The sequence below is a fragment of the Palaemon carinicauda genome, chromosome 30 (genome assembly GCF_036898095.1).
Source record: "Palaemon carinicauda isolate YSFRI2023 chromosome 30, ASM3689809v2, whole genome shotgun sequence".
In the NCBI taxonomy this organism is placed as follows: Eukaryota; Metazoa; Arthropoda; class Malacostraca; order Decapoda; family Palaemonidae; genus Palaemon; species Palaemon carinicauda.
The window spans coordinates 40,112,507-40,127,168 of NC_090754.1; the positions used below are offsets into that span (position 1 = coordinate 40,112,507).

General features: G+C 43.2%; 1 protein-coding gene across 2 annotated transcripts in view; it reads right to left on the reverse strand.

Moving 5' to 3' along the window:
- sws (patatin like phospholipase domain containing sws) overlaps nt 1–14,662 on the reverse strand; it is a 162,428-nt gene that overhangs the window by 72,307 nt on the left and 75,459 nt on the right. For both annotated transcript variants that reach the window (XM_068353670.1, XM_068353669.1), the window contains exons 14-17: nt 8,551–8,733; nt 7,523–7,681; nt 5,661–5,780; nt 4,963–5,149 (exon numbers count right to left, since the gene is read on the reverse strand). In XM_068353670.1, the coding sequence (XP_068209771.1) occupies nt 4,963–5,149; nt 5,661–5,780; nt 7,523–7,681; nt 8,551–8,733 (649 nt within the window). The remainder of the gene's footprint in view (nt 1–4,962; nt 5,150–5,660; nt 5,781–7,522; nt 7,682–8,550; nt 8,734–14,662) is intronic.

Here is a 14,662-nt window from a genome sequence, read left to right on the forward strand (position 1 = left end):
TGGAATTGGTAGACGACCTTTCCGAAAACGAATCTTAGGAAAGGTTGGGAGTCTGGATGAATCGGAACGTGAAAATAAGCATCTTTCAAGTCCAATGAGACCATCCAGTCCTCCTGTCTGACCGCTGCTAAGACCGACTTGGTCGTCTCCATCGTGAACGTCAGCTTGGTGACATACTCGTTGAGAGCGCTGACGTCCAGGACAGGTCTCCAACCTCCTGTCTTCTTGGCCACAAGAAAGAGGCGATTGTAGAAGCCCGGGGATTGATGGTCCCGGACTACAACCACAGCCTTCTTCTGCACAAGAAGCGACACCTCCTGGTGCAAAGCTAGCCTCTTGTCCTCCTCTTTGTAGTTGGGAGAGAGGTTGATGGGCGAAGTGGTCAGAGGTGGTTGAAGGAAGAATGGAATCCTGTAACCGAACCTCAGCCAACTGACAGACTGTGCGTCTGCACCTCTCATCTCCCAAGCTCGCCAGAAGGTCTTGAGTCTGGCTCCTACTGTCGTCTGGAGAATCGGAGAGTCAGTGTTTTCCTTTGGATGGCTTGGATCCTTTCCTGGACTTGCCTCTGTAAGAGTCTGGACGGGAGCTTCCTCGGCTGGGGGCTCTGCCACGAAAGGGCGGTATGAATCTAGTCGCAGGAGTATCAGTCACTGGGGAGCGGTAAGTCTTAGGGGCTGAGGTGGAAGCCTTAGACTTACGAGCCGAAGAAGCTACAAGATCGTGCGTGTCTTTCTGAATCAAAGCAGCCGACAAATCTTTAATGAGCTCTTCGGGAAAAATAAACTTCGAAAGAGGAGCAAACAGAAGTTGTGAGCGTTGGCAAGGGGTAATGCTGGCGGAAAGGAAAGAACACAGCTGTTCTCTTTTCTTCAAAACCCCTGACACGAACAAGGACGCTAGCTCGCCCGATCCGTCTCTGATGGCCTTATCCATACAGGACATTAACAGCATGGCAGAATCTTTGTCCGTATGGGAGGTTTTCTTGCTGAGGGCCCCCAGGCACCAGTCGAGAAAATTAAACATTTCAAACGCTCTAAACACTCCTTTAAGCAAGTGATCCAAGTCCGAGAAGGTCCAACACACTTTTGAGCGTCTCATAGCAGATCTTCGAGGCGAGTCTACCAAACTTGAGAAGTCAGCCTGGGCAGAGGCAGGTATTCCCAAGCCTGGTGCTTCCCCTGTGGCATACCAAACGCTCGCTTTCGAAGTGAGCTTCGTTGGAGGGAACATGAAGGAAGTCTTGCCAAGAAGTTGCTTAGACTGCAGCCATTCCCCTAGGATCCTAAAAGCCCTCTTGGAGGATCTAGCTAGGACAAGCTTGGTATAGGAAGACTGAGCTTGTTGCACTCCCAGCGAAAACTCAGATGGTGGAGAGCGGGGTATAGCTGAGACAAAATGGTCTGGATAAACCTCCCTGAGAAGAGCCAAGACCTTGCGAAAATCAAGAGACTGTGGAGAGGGTCTGGAGTCGTCCAGGTCCGAAGAGGGATCAAGGTGTGCTTCCTCATCATCCGAAATCTCAACCCCAGAATGAGGCGACGGGATCGGATACGAATGCTGAACCGCAGAGTCAGAACGAGCAGGAACAACAACAGAGGTGGAAGGAGGAGGTGCAGCAAGTTCCTGTTCCTGTGGTATGAGTGGAGCGTGAATAGATCGAGGCTGTGCAGAACAAGGTAAAGTTCCCGCAAGCAGAGATGTCTGAGTAGCAGGATCAGGGTGCACGGGTAGAGCTCGGTGCAGCAGCTGAGCAGACTGACTCACAGGTGGAAGAGGTTCAACATCGTACGCCTGGCAGATGGAGCTGCGACTGGGTGCAGCGAGTGCAGGCGGGTGCAGCACAGGCTGAACCGGTGCAGGAGGTTGGTGCACCACCGGTGCAGGCGGGTGCAGCAAAGGCTGAACGGGTGCAGGAGGTTGGTGCACCACCGGTGCAGGCGGGTGCAGCACAGGCTGAACGGGTGTAGGAGGTTGGTGCACCACCGGTGCAGGCGGGTGCAGCACAGGCTGAACGGGTGCAGGAGGTTGGTGCACCACCGGTGCAGGTGGGTGCAGCACAGGCTGAACCGGTGCAGGAGATAGGTGCACCACAGGTGCAGGAGGTGCAGCACTCTCAGCACGACACTCACGCATCAGGTCCGAAAGCTGAGCTTGCATGGACTGAAGCATAGACCACTTGGGATCAGCAGAGACAGTAGCAGACTGAGGTAAAGCCATAACAGTGGTTGCACCACCGGTGCAGCTCTGTTGTACCTTACTCCTCTTGGGCGGAGTACAATCGCTAGAAGACTGAGGCGAGTCAGAGCTGAGCCAACGACTGCAACCTGGCTGAGCACTCGCGGGTTGGACTCTGCGTTTAAGAGGTCTAGAGACCTGAGACCAACGTTTCTTCCCCGAGAGAAGATCAGCGGACGAGCGGAAGACGGGCTCAATCGTCTGCAAGTGGGAGTGACGGTCTATGGTAGACACGCCCGCAACCACTGAGGATGATTCTGTGCGCCTAACAAGGCCTGCCGAACCCTTATGCCCTTCGACATTGCTTCTCCCCTGGGCTTGGGAGCTTGCAAGAGGTCCCGGACTGGGAGAACGACTGGCTCGCACAGAAAAATCCCCACGCACCACACTGGCACTAACACTAGTACAAGGCACTGCACCGACACTAGCACTAGTCACAGCACTGGCACTAACTTCACCCACTGCACTCTTGGCCTTCAACTCTTTCACTTCGGCCATCAGAGACTTATGGTCACTTACCACTGACTCTACCTTATCGCCTAAAGCCTGAATAGCACGTAAAACCACTGACATATCAGGCGGAGGGCACACAGTAGGATCGGGGGTAGCCACTACAGGGGTAGGATCAGGAAGAGGATCATGAGATGAGGAAAATAAAGAAGAGTGAGAAGAACTCCTCCTAGCTCTAATTCTCTCTAACTTAGAAGAATACTTTAAAAGTCGGACAAAATCCAATTCCGAAAGACCGGCGCATTCCTCACATCGATTTTCTAACTGACAGGGTCTGTCCCTACAGTCAGAACAAGCGGTGTGAGGATCTACCGAGACCTTCGGAATACGTCTATTGCAAGACCTACAACGTCTATGGGAGGGGGCTTGCGAAATGTCAGACATTTTGTTTTCAAGAGAAGTCAAAGGGAGATCCAAAAAACAAGCAAAAATTTGTTAACCGTTAAACTGAATTAAATAAAAGCTATCTAGCTAATATCAGAAGGTTTCCAGTAATGCGACAGCCGTAAATCAAAGAGAATACATCACCAAACAAGCGAGAATAAACTCGAAGACCATGAGCGTATCCCAGAACGTCTAGCCGGAGGCACGACAGAGGAATAATTGAGGAGGTGTCAACAAGAAGTACTTGAGTACCTGGCCACAGGTGGCGCTGTTAGTACACCCCCTTCTAGTATTGTGATAGCTGGCGTATCCCTCCTTAGATTTCTGTCGGGCAACGGAGTTGACAGCTACATGATTATCGGGTAAGTTTAATATTGAAAAATCACTGAATGTCAACATAACACCAAGTTCTGGGTCAGAATTAAAGTTTCATGTATAGTCAATGTAAAACTTAGCTAAACTAGATCTCCATAAAATGTATGCAATGCTAATCTAAAAAAATAAACTAAAAGCCTATCCCTGTCCAGGAAGCAATTGCTTATAATCAAAATTTAAGAAAGCAAATGTAGACATCACGTACAAGTCCTAGTAATCAACGACTGTCAAGAGTATAAGACACACATTGATCAATTATCTACAGTACTCAACATCACAGTAAACAATTTTCTTGCTAATTTAGCTTGTGAAATAAACACAACCTCTGAAAAATTCAAGTATGAAATACACATTTAAATACAACAGAAAAATATTTTAATGAACTCTACAACAAAAGCATCTAAACTATAAGCCCAAGGACTTGGAGAGAAATATGATGACCATTTTACAAGATATAGAATTTAAGATCTCCCTCTGAAAGTATAGATACTTTATAAAAAATACTGCAAATACTAAAGGAATACAAAATGGAATGAGCAGTACAGTCAACTCTTATAATCCATGATTAATTAGTTTATGAAAATGGCCGCGTATCATAAAATCGCAGATAGCAACATTTTTTTCCCATAAGAGTACTATACATATTAAGTCAGTCTAATGTGGACACAAAGTCCCCAACTATTTTTTTCATATTTTAACTAAATGAACTGTATTTTACCTGAAATAAATAACTGTATTAACTACGCATTATTATACTGCATTTAATAACTCCTGAGTTTAAAATTGAAATTAATATCACTGCATCATGAATTGTGGTGAGCAACTCCTGGATTTGTCAGTGAAAGAAACAAACAAAAACACAGCATTTGACTTTATCAGCTGATCATAATTATAATCTCTCTCAGGTGCCATACAATACATTCCTGTACATATAGCAAAGTAAACAAAAATCTTTTTCCTTAAAAAGTGACAGTTAAATATAACAATTAATTTATACTCTGCATAAATCCATTTTTGTTCGTAGCTTAATACAGCATTCAATTTCGTCAGCTGACCATTAGCTTTAGCTGACATTATTGCTTTCTAAAAAACTATGATTTTCGAAAAGTTAATTGTGCATTATTAATGCATTTTTGTACTTTGGTTTTCAATTTTGGGTGTATTTTAACAATCAACAATTAATGTTTTTTTTTTCTTTTTGCATGAAAAAGTTTGGATATAGTAACCAAAATGTTTTGTACAAAGCAAAGTGTGAATTCATGGCATTTCTATTGTTTCCAAGTCCTTGGTTCCACAGTTATAAGAATTATTCTAAAAAAATCAAGACCTCAACACTAAAATCAGTTACCTAGAGCTCAAGTACTTCACAATCAAAACTAACTGCTACAATCTAATGCTCGTCATTAATTATTTCACAATATCTAGCAACTATCTAAACAACTTTAAAACACTTACCATGAGTATGAATTCTGGCCACCGAATCAGTGATGTCTGTGGTGAGAGTGAAATATGGAAGCCACAAATCTTCTATGTTGGTGTCTCCCAATGCTTCATGGATGAGCTTATTGAAGCCAACTGCAGAAAACATGGAAACTTCGGGGTACGTGAGGTCTAAAGCCATGCGCCATTTACTCGTCATTTTCTGAAATATATTTTGTCTTTAATATACAATACTGTATCTTTAGTTGTCTTTGAAAATGATAACATGTTCATTAAAAGTTAATATTGCAAGATCTTTAAATCAAAGATACAAAAGAAAACATATTTGTATTTGATGATGAATATGATAAATGAATCTGGTAAAAATAAAATCAATATTGCAATTAAAAATGTGAAACATCCATAGTCACTAACTATATGAAAAACATTACATAATCTTTTTAAAATACAGTGTAATGTAATACAAAAAAGGATCCTCTGGGATTCCATTAACAGAGCTGGAAATTCTGCAGAATTTTACATTCACATATTTGTTCTTCAACAAACATGCAGCACCAAGTTATGAAATATAATTTTGGAAAGGAATTTGAGGGAACAGACTACTGAAATACTACAGAAAAGCAAAAATTAACATAAACAGGACCTGTTAAGATTAACACACTTAAATCATAATTTCAACAAATAAATATTTGAAACTACAATAGAATACTTACCATACTCCACTCTCTTGCTTTCTGTGTTACTCTAGCGAAATCTCTCTCTAGGCAATACAATGCTCCGTACAGAGCGCCTATACTAACTCCAGCAACCATGTCGATAGGAATTCCAACTTCCTGAAAAATTATAAGGACTCAACTAATGTACAAAATTAATATATAAATTACATGGTTTTCGTGATTTCACATTCATCACGAAAAAAGTTAAAAAAAATTTATACCAAAGAAAATCCCATTATAAATTTGAATGGTTTTTATTCCTAACGTATATCTTTTGATAAATTAAACTACATATGATTAGATTCTAAAACATACAGTAACCCAACACCATATAAATGTTGAACTTACAGACTTTCCCTAATGTGAATGTAGGTAAAATCAATATAAAAAAAAAATTGAAAATACGGGACAAAAATGAAAAATTATAGTTGAATTTCAAATTTGCAGCTACTGTATATAGTAAGTTAGTTCACCAAGCGAGAATTTGGCGATGTGCTGAAATTGTCCTGTTTATTGATATCTGCCTCAAATAGGTTTCCAGTCTATCAACAAGTAGTTGTGTTCAGTAAACATTATATGTTAAAATATTTAAGAAATTGTGTAGAAATTCTAAAAACGTAGACTAAAGTACATGGCAGTCAGCCCTCCATCATGGCAATTTCGATATTCCACAGTCAACTCTTGTTATCTGTATGTGGTATTTGTGAATTTCTTGTGATGCAAAAATGCTAGATTTCTCACAACATTTCTTAACTACCAAAACCTTAGCAAAAGAAAGAGCGTCAAAACAAGAAATTTAGAGTTAAAAACCACCGAATACAGCATCATATTAAAAAAGGCAAGTCAAAGCGTGAAATTTAATATAAATTAGCAAATAATAATGTACAGTATTAAAAATTACCAAAAAACATGAGTCAAAGTGTAAGATTTAGAGCTATAAATTGTCAATTACAGCATAATGTTAAAATGCCCACATTAAAATGTGAAATTTAGCATTAGAAATTAGCAAATAATTCTGTATAAGTTAGGAAATCATATCAACGATATTCTGTTTATTCTATGTGAGAATATTCTTGATACCATCACCTTGAGATCACCTGATGATAAACCAAAATCAAAAAAACAATTGGTAATTGCTGCTGTTAAAATTGATAATAGAAAAGTACACAAATGAGAAATTTTTTGGAATTGGGATCCACCTTAAGATATACCACATATTCTATGGGAAAAATTGGTTCCGTATCCACGATTTTGACACATGCAGCAATTTTCATAAACTACTGTATATAATTGCAGATAACAAGAGATGACTGTATTGGGATCTGTGTAATATTTTAAATAGTTTAAATTTTCACAGAATCCTTGAGGTTAGGACTGCAGTACTTTCAATGCCTAAGCCCTTTAGAGCAAGAAGGAATGTCTTTCACAGCAAATACTTTTGAACACTCCTATGATTTGATAGAAATGACTGAGATCTGGTCCAAGTTATTAAAAATTAAATCACAACTAATTTAAAAAAGAATGTCTTCTTACCACTGGAGTCACCAAGGGTTTGTAGTAGCTTACCCTCTGCTATATGTAATTCAACAATGGTACCCTTCTCTGAAATACTTTGATCTCTACTGTCTATTTATTTCATATTCAATGTGGACTTCGGTTAAAAACTGTCCAATCAGAAAAATTTTGTTCACTATTTAAACAAAAACACTTAATTTTCCTCTTTATGAAAATAAAAAATGCACACGATCTAAGTCCAGTAGCGTAAAATATTTCCAATTTTAAAAAATCAATTAATCACATATTCAAGAAGTTTTTTAAATGGATAACAATTTTCTATGTATCAAATTAAATACACTAACCTTGATGGCTTTGATCATTCCGATATGTGCTGCTCCTCGTGCACCTCCACCCCCAAGAACTAAACCTATGCTGGTGCCTGTCAAAACTCGGGCAAGCCGACAGAAATCACTGTGAACGTTGGGCTTTGATGAAAATACTTTTTCAGTGTAGTATTCAATCTGAAAATAAAATTTTAATTTTACAAGTTTCACTCATACATATGGTTGCAGGCATTATTGATATACAAGGGTTCTCTGCACTGGTATTTATTGTTCTTTAAAGTCAACACAAGGTAGGTAGCCTCTCTACTTTAACCTTTTTACCCCCAATGGACGTACTGGTACGTTTCACAAAACTCATCCCTTTACCCCTATAGACATACTGGTACGTCCTTGCAATAAACTGCTATTTAAATTTGTTTTTGCTTATTTTTGATAACTTTATGAGAAACTTCAGGCATTTTCCAAAAGAATGAGACCAACCTGACCTCTCTATGACAAAAATTAAGGCTGTTAGAGCAATTTAAAAAATATATATTGCAAAATGTGCTTGAAAAAAAAATGCCTGGGGGTTAAGGGTTGGAAAGTTCCAAATAGCCTGGGGGTAAAAGGGTTACGTCAACACAAGATAGGTAGCCTCTCTATTTTAAGATATCTTATTGTCCTTATATATGAAGTAAAATGACCTCCCTTGTCCCAATTTTTTATCGTTTCCCTTATATGTTTCCAAGTATTTAGCTGGAAGAAAAAAGGGTAAATGGTTAGTTATTGGGAAACCTTGGAAGAACAATGAATCAAGACAATGGAATGTTCTCATAGAAATGGCTTACAAACTCAACAAAGTAGAAAGAAAAAAAAACAAATGTAGACAATCATACAAAAGCATTTAAACAGTCTTTGCAGTATAAAATTAAAATACCATACTTTTTCATTAAGGTACAATTTGAACTCAAAATATGTTGCTTTTTGCAATCGGGTAAAGTACAATACTGTAATATAATTCCAGTAATAAAGTACAACTTAATCAAATACAACCTAATTTCACTTACAATTTTTGCAGGTGGACGTTTATGATACATGCGCTTTGGAGCCTGGATGTGATAATGAGACTGACACCACGAACGCATGTTGAGCCATCTCACAGTGCCGGTGGGTGGAGGTCCATCGTCACGATGAAGAAGAACTAGCACCTTTTGAGTCCTCACAGCCATTTTTTGAGCATGTTTCTCAATCTGTAATAATGGAAAATAATTTTATCAAAGTGATTAACAACCATTTGATGAATTTTAGAGTATTTGCAAAGACCATCACCATAAATTCCTTTACGTCATCTCTTCCCTTTTCCTTTACAGAGTTAAGGTGTGAAATTCTCAAAATTTTCTATCCAGGACTTGTTTTTTTTCTATTTTTTTTTTTGAACTCCCATCTCTGTAACCTTCATTCCACTTCTATATTTATTCAGCTTAAAACCAAGTGTTCCTCATCACCTTTTATCCCATTTCCATGGCATCTCAATCTCAATCTTTGAGTTCTTAGGATTTTTTCGGTTAATGTACTGCGTAGTCTCCAAAGACTTTCCCGTAACGGCTAGCCATAATGATTTATTTACCCGTGTGTGTGTGTGTGTGTGTGTGTGTTTGTGTGTGTGTGTACAAATCACAACAGTTGGCACTTGATGTCCACACAGCACCTCCTCAGTGATAAGTTTTTCCTTTGTCAAAATGTTATTTTCATTAGTAAAATAAATTTTTGAATATACTTACCCGATAATCATGTAGCTGTCAACTCTGTTGCCCGACAGAATTCTATGGAGGGATACGCCAGCTATCACAATACTAGAAGGGGGTGTTCTTACCAGCGCCACCTGTGGCCAGGTACTCAAGTACTTCTTGTTGACACCTCCTCAATTATTCCTCGGTCCCACTGGTTCTCTATGGGGAGGAAGGGAGGGTCAATTAAATCATGATTATCGGGTAAGTATATTCAAAAATTTATTTTACTAATGAAAATAACATTTTTCAATATTAAACTTACCCGATAATCATGTAGCTGATTCACACCCAGGGGGGTGGGTGAAAACCAGTGTACAAGATTAAAGGATAGCTAAGTATCCCATATTTCATATAACAGTTATCTCAAATAACAATGAAATAATAAGTACCTGGTAAGGAAGTCGAATTGAACCGTTACTCTGTCTCTTTTTTAAGTTCGTCTTCCTTACTGAGCGCAGCGTTCCTCTTGGAGGCTGAATCAACCCAAAGGTGCTAAAGTATACAGGGCTGCAACCCATACTAAAGGACCTCATCACAACCTTTAACCTCGGCGCTTCTCAAGAAAGAATTGACCACCCGCCAAATCAAAAAGGATGTGGAAGGCTTCTTAGCCGACCGAACAACCCATAAAAAGTATTCAAGAGAAAGGTTAAAAAGTTATGGAATTATGGGAATGTAGTGGCTGAGCCCTCGCCTACTACTGCATTCGTTGCTACGAATGGACCCAGGGTGTAGCAGTACTCGTAAAGAGACTGGACATCTTTGAGATAGAATGATGCGAACACTGACTTGCTTCTCCAATAGGTTGCATCCATAACACTCTGCAGAGAACGGTTCTGTTTGAAGGCCACTGAAGTAGCCACAGCTCTCACTTCATGTGTCCTTACCTTCAGCAAAGCAAGGTCTTCTTCCTTCAGATGAGAATTTGCTTCTCTAATCAGAAGCCTGATGTAGTAAGAAACTGAGTTCTTAGACATTGGTAGAGAAGGCTTCTTGATAGCACACCATAAGGCTTCTGATTGTCCTCGTAATGGTTTTGACCTTCTAAAATAGTACTTAAGAGCTCTAACAGGGCAAAGTACTCTCTCTAGTTCGTTCCCCACCATGTAGGACAGGCTTGGGATCTCGAACGACTTAGGGCAAGGACGGGAAGGAAGCTCGTTTTAGCCAAAAAAACCGAGCCGCAAGGAACATGTAGCCGTTTCAGATGTGAAACCTATGTTCCTGCTGAAGGCGTGGATCTCACTTACTCTTTTACCTGTTGCTAAGCACACGAGGAAAAGAGTTTTTTAATGTGAGGTCCTTAAAAGAGGCTGATTGGAGCGGTTCAAATCCTGATGACATTAGGAACCTTAGGACCACGTCTAGATTCCAGCCTGGAGTGGACAACCGACGTTCCTTTGAGGTCTCAAAAGACCTAAGAGGTCCTGTAGATCTTTGTTGGAGGAAAGATCCAAGCCTCTGTGGCGGAAAACCGCTGCCAACAAACTTCTGTAACCCTTGATCGTAGGAGCTGATAGGGAGCTTACGTTCCTTAGATGTAACAGGAAGTCAGCAATCTGGGTTACATTGGTACTGGTTGAGGAAAACTGCATTGGCCTTGCACCAGCTTCGGAAGACTTCCCATAAAGACTGATAGACTCTGAGAGTGGATGTCGTCCTTGCTCTGGCAATCGCTCTGGCTGCCTCCTTCGAAAAGCCTCTAGCTCTTGAGAGTCTTTCGATAGTCTGAAGGCAGTCAGACGAAGAGCGTGGAGGTTGGGAGTACCTTCTTTACGTGAGGTTGACGCAGAAGGTCCACTCTAGGAGGAAGAGTCCTGGGAACGTCGACCAGCCATTGCAGTACCTCAGTGAAACATTCTCTCGCGGGTCAGAGGGGAGCAACCAACGTCAGCCGTGTCCCTTTGTGAGAGGCGAACTTCTGAAGTACCCTGTTGACAATCTTGAACGGCGGGAATGCATACAGGTTGAGATGGGACCAATCCAGCAGAAAGGCATCCACGCGAACTGCTGCTGGGTCTGGAATCGGAGAACCATACAAGAGGAGCCTCTTGGTCATCGAGGTAGCGAATAGATCTATGGTTGGCTGATCCCACAGGGCCCAAAGTCTGCTGCAAACATTCTTGTGAAGGGTCCACTCTGTGGGGAAGACCTGACCCTTCCGGCTGAGGCGATCTGCCATGACATTCATATCGCCCTGAATGAGCCTCGTTACCAGCGTGAGCTTTCGATCTTTTGACCAAATGAGGAGGTCCCTTGCGATCTCGAACAACTTCCTCGAATGAGTCCCTCCCTGCTTGGAGATGTAAGCCAAGGCTGTGGTGTAGTCGGAGTTCACCTCCACCACCTTGTTAAGGTGGAGGGACTTGAAGTTTATCAAGGCCAAATGAACTGCCAACAACTCCTTGCAATAGATGTGAAGTGTCCTTTGCTCCTGATTCCATGTTCCCGAGCATTCCTGTCCGTCCAGTGTCGCACCCCAGCCCGTGTCCGATGCGTCCGAGAAGAGACGGTGGTCGGAGGACTGAACAGCCAATGGTAGACCTTCCTTGAGAAGAATGCTGTTCTTCCACCACGTTAGAGTAGACCTCATCTCTTCGGAAACAGGAACTGAGCCCGTCTCTAGCGTCCTGTCCTTTATCCAGTGAGCAGCTAGATGATACTGAAGGGGGCGGAGGTGGAGTCTCCCTAACTCGATGAACAGGGCCAGCGATGAAAGTGTCCCTGTTAGACTCATCCACTGCCTGACTAAGCATCGGTTCCTTCTCAGCATGCTCTGGATGCATTCTAGGGCTTGGAAGATCCTTGGGGCCGACGGACAAGTCCGAAAAGCTCGACTCTGAAGATCCATACCCAAGGAGACAATGGTCTGGGATGGAACGAGCTGAGACTCCTCAAAATTGACCAGGAGGCCCAGTTCCTTGGTCAGATCCATAGTCCATTTGAAAATCTCCAGACAGCGACGACTTGAGGGAGCTCTTAAAAGCCAGTCGTCTGACGGAGCCGGACACAAGATTATGATACTGCTGCACAGTCTGTAAACTGTCAATCATGGGCAAGCGAGGAAGTACAGTGACAACCCGAATCTGTCTAGACTGTCTGGGTCGTACAGACAACTCCTTAACGGGTTGCTGAGGTTGCCCACTGCGTCACAACAAGTCCCTTCTGTTGGTTGTTGAACGTCTTCCCCGTGACACATTGACTCCGTAAACAAAAAATCCTCTAACAAGGACTAAGCTTGGACTGCATGTCATGCAACACAGCTCAAGGTCTATGGGAGCAGGTGTGGTAACAGACGGGATTAGCGGCTGAAGTGTAACCATTACCTTCCCTGTAAGCATGTTATGCTTAAATAAAAGTCCATAAGAGGTTATGCAGCTAAAGGCTCCCTCCAAATGACAGAGTCCTCAAGGGAATATCAGAAGGAGGGAGAAAAGAACTTTCTCATCTACAGGGACCTTATCCTAGAAAAGCTAAGTTCTCTGAGTGAGGGTTCACTGGTGCAAAGCAGCAGACTAGAAGGCAACGTTATGAAACTGCTTGACAGTCTAGTGAGTTGGCAACAACCCAAGATGTGTTGAGAAGCATGCGGTAAGGTATGCAGAGCATGATGTATGCAGAGTATGCTGTATGCAGAGCATGCTGAATGCAGAGCATGCTGTATGCAGAGCATGTTGTATGCAGAGCATGCTGAATGCAGAGCATGCTGAATGCTGAGCATGTAGGAAGTAGAGCCTGCTGTAAGCAGAGCCTGCTGAAAGGAAAGCAGAGCGTGTGCATGGCGTTTAACATTTCTCAGAAATTCCATGACCAGTGCTAGAGTGCTTAATGCATGCTTGCATGGGGTTGAACCATGGTATGCTGAACAGCAGAGTCAGAACGAGCTGGAACAACAACAGAGGTTTCCTCAACTTGAGGGAAAACCTGAGGTTCAGACTGCATAGGCTGAACAACAGACGGAGCAGAAGGCAGGTGCAAGGGTGAAGGAGGTTGACTCCTAGCAAGAGTTGCACCCAAGGATTGAACCAGCTAAGCGGAGGACGGAGGCGGAGTAGTCCGTTCCTGTTCCTGAGAGATGAGTGGAGCATGAGAAGGTTGAGGCTGCCTTGATGAGGGTTGAACTCGGTGCAGCGCTGGTTGAGCAGACAGACTCACGGAGGGGAGAGGTTGTTGTACCCCAACCGAGAGTTGCACCACTGGAGAAGCAGCAAGGGGAGGAGGAGGAAGAGTGTAACTCTCCTGATCCCAAAGCAAGGGTTGCCTTAAAGAAGGCTGAGGCTGAACAACACTGTGAACAGCAAACTCCGAAAGTGGTTCAACATCGTACGCCTGGCAGATGGAGCTGCGACTGGGTGCAGCGAGTGCAGGCGGGTGCAGCACAGGCTGAACGGGTGCAGGAGGTTGGTGCACCACCGGTGCATGAACGGGTGCAGGAGGTTGGTGCACCACCGGTGCAGGCGGGTGCAGCACAGGCTGAACGGGTGCAGGAGGTTGGTGCACCACTGGTGCAGGCGGGTGCAGCACAGGCTGAACGGGTGCAGGAGGTTGGTGCACCACAGGTGCAGGAGGTGCAACACTCTCAGCACGACACTCACGCATCAAGTCCGAAAGCTGTGCTTGCATGGACTGTAGTAGAGTCCACAACATCGTACGCCTGGCAGATGGTGTTGCGACTGGGTGCAGCGAGTGCAGGCGGGTGCAGCACAGGCTGAACGGGTGCAGGAGGTTGGTGCACCACAGGTGCAGGAGGTGCAACACTCTCAGCACGACACTCACGCATCAAGTCCGAAAGCTGTGCTTGCATGGACTGTAGTAGAGTCCACAACATCGTACGCCTGGCAGATGGTGTTGCGACTGGGTGCAGCGAGTGCAGGCGGGTGCAGCACAGGCTGAACGGGAGCAGCCGGGTTGTTGAACTTTACTTCGTACGTCTGGCATAGGTCTGGACTTTACGTTTAAGAGGTCTTGAGACCTGAGACCAGCGTAACTCTGCCTTTATTTTCTCCTCTAAATCTTCTGCAGACGAGCAAAATAAGGGCTCAATCGTCTGCGGGTGGGAGTGACGGTCTCGGTAAGACACGCCCACAACCACCGAGGATACTTCTGTGCGCCGATCAAGGCCTGCCGAACCCTTATGCCCTTCGACATTGCTTCTCCCCTGGGCTTGGGAGCTTGCAAGAGGTCCCGGACTGGGAGGACGACTGGCGCGCACAAAAGTACCCTCACGCATAACACTGACATACTTTGCGCTAATCACTTATCACTTTGATTTCTGTTTGCACTTATTTCACTGAACTCGAAACTTTAAGTGGTTTGTACCTGAAACACGCAATTCTATCCTTCTCAAAAGTTAGTAATTGCGAAAACAGAATTACAATGTAACAGAAAA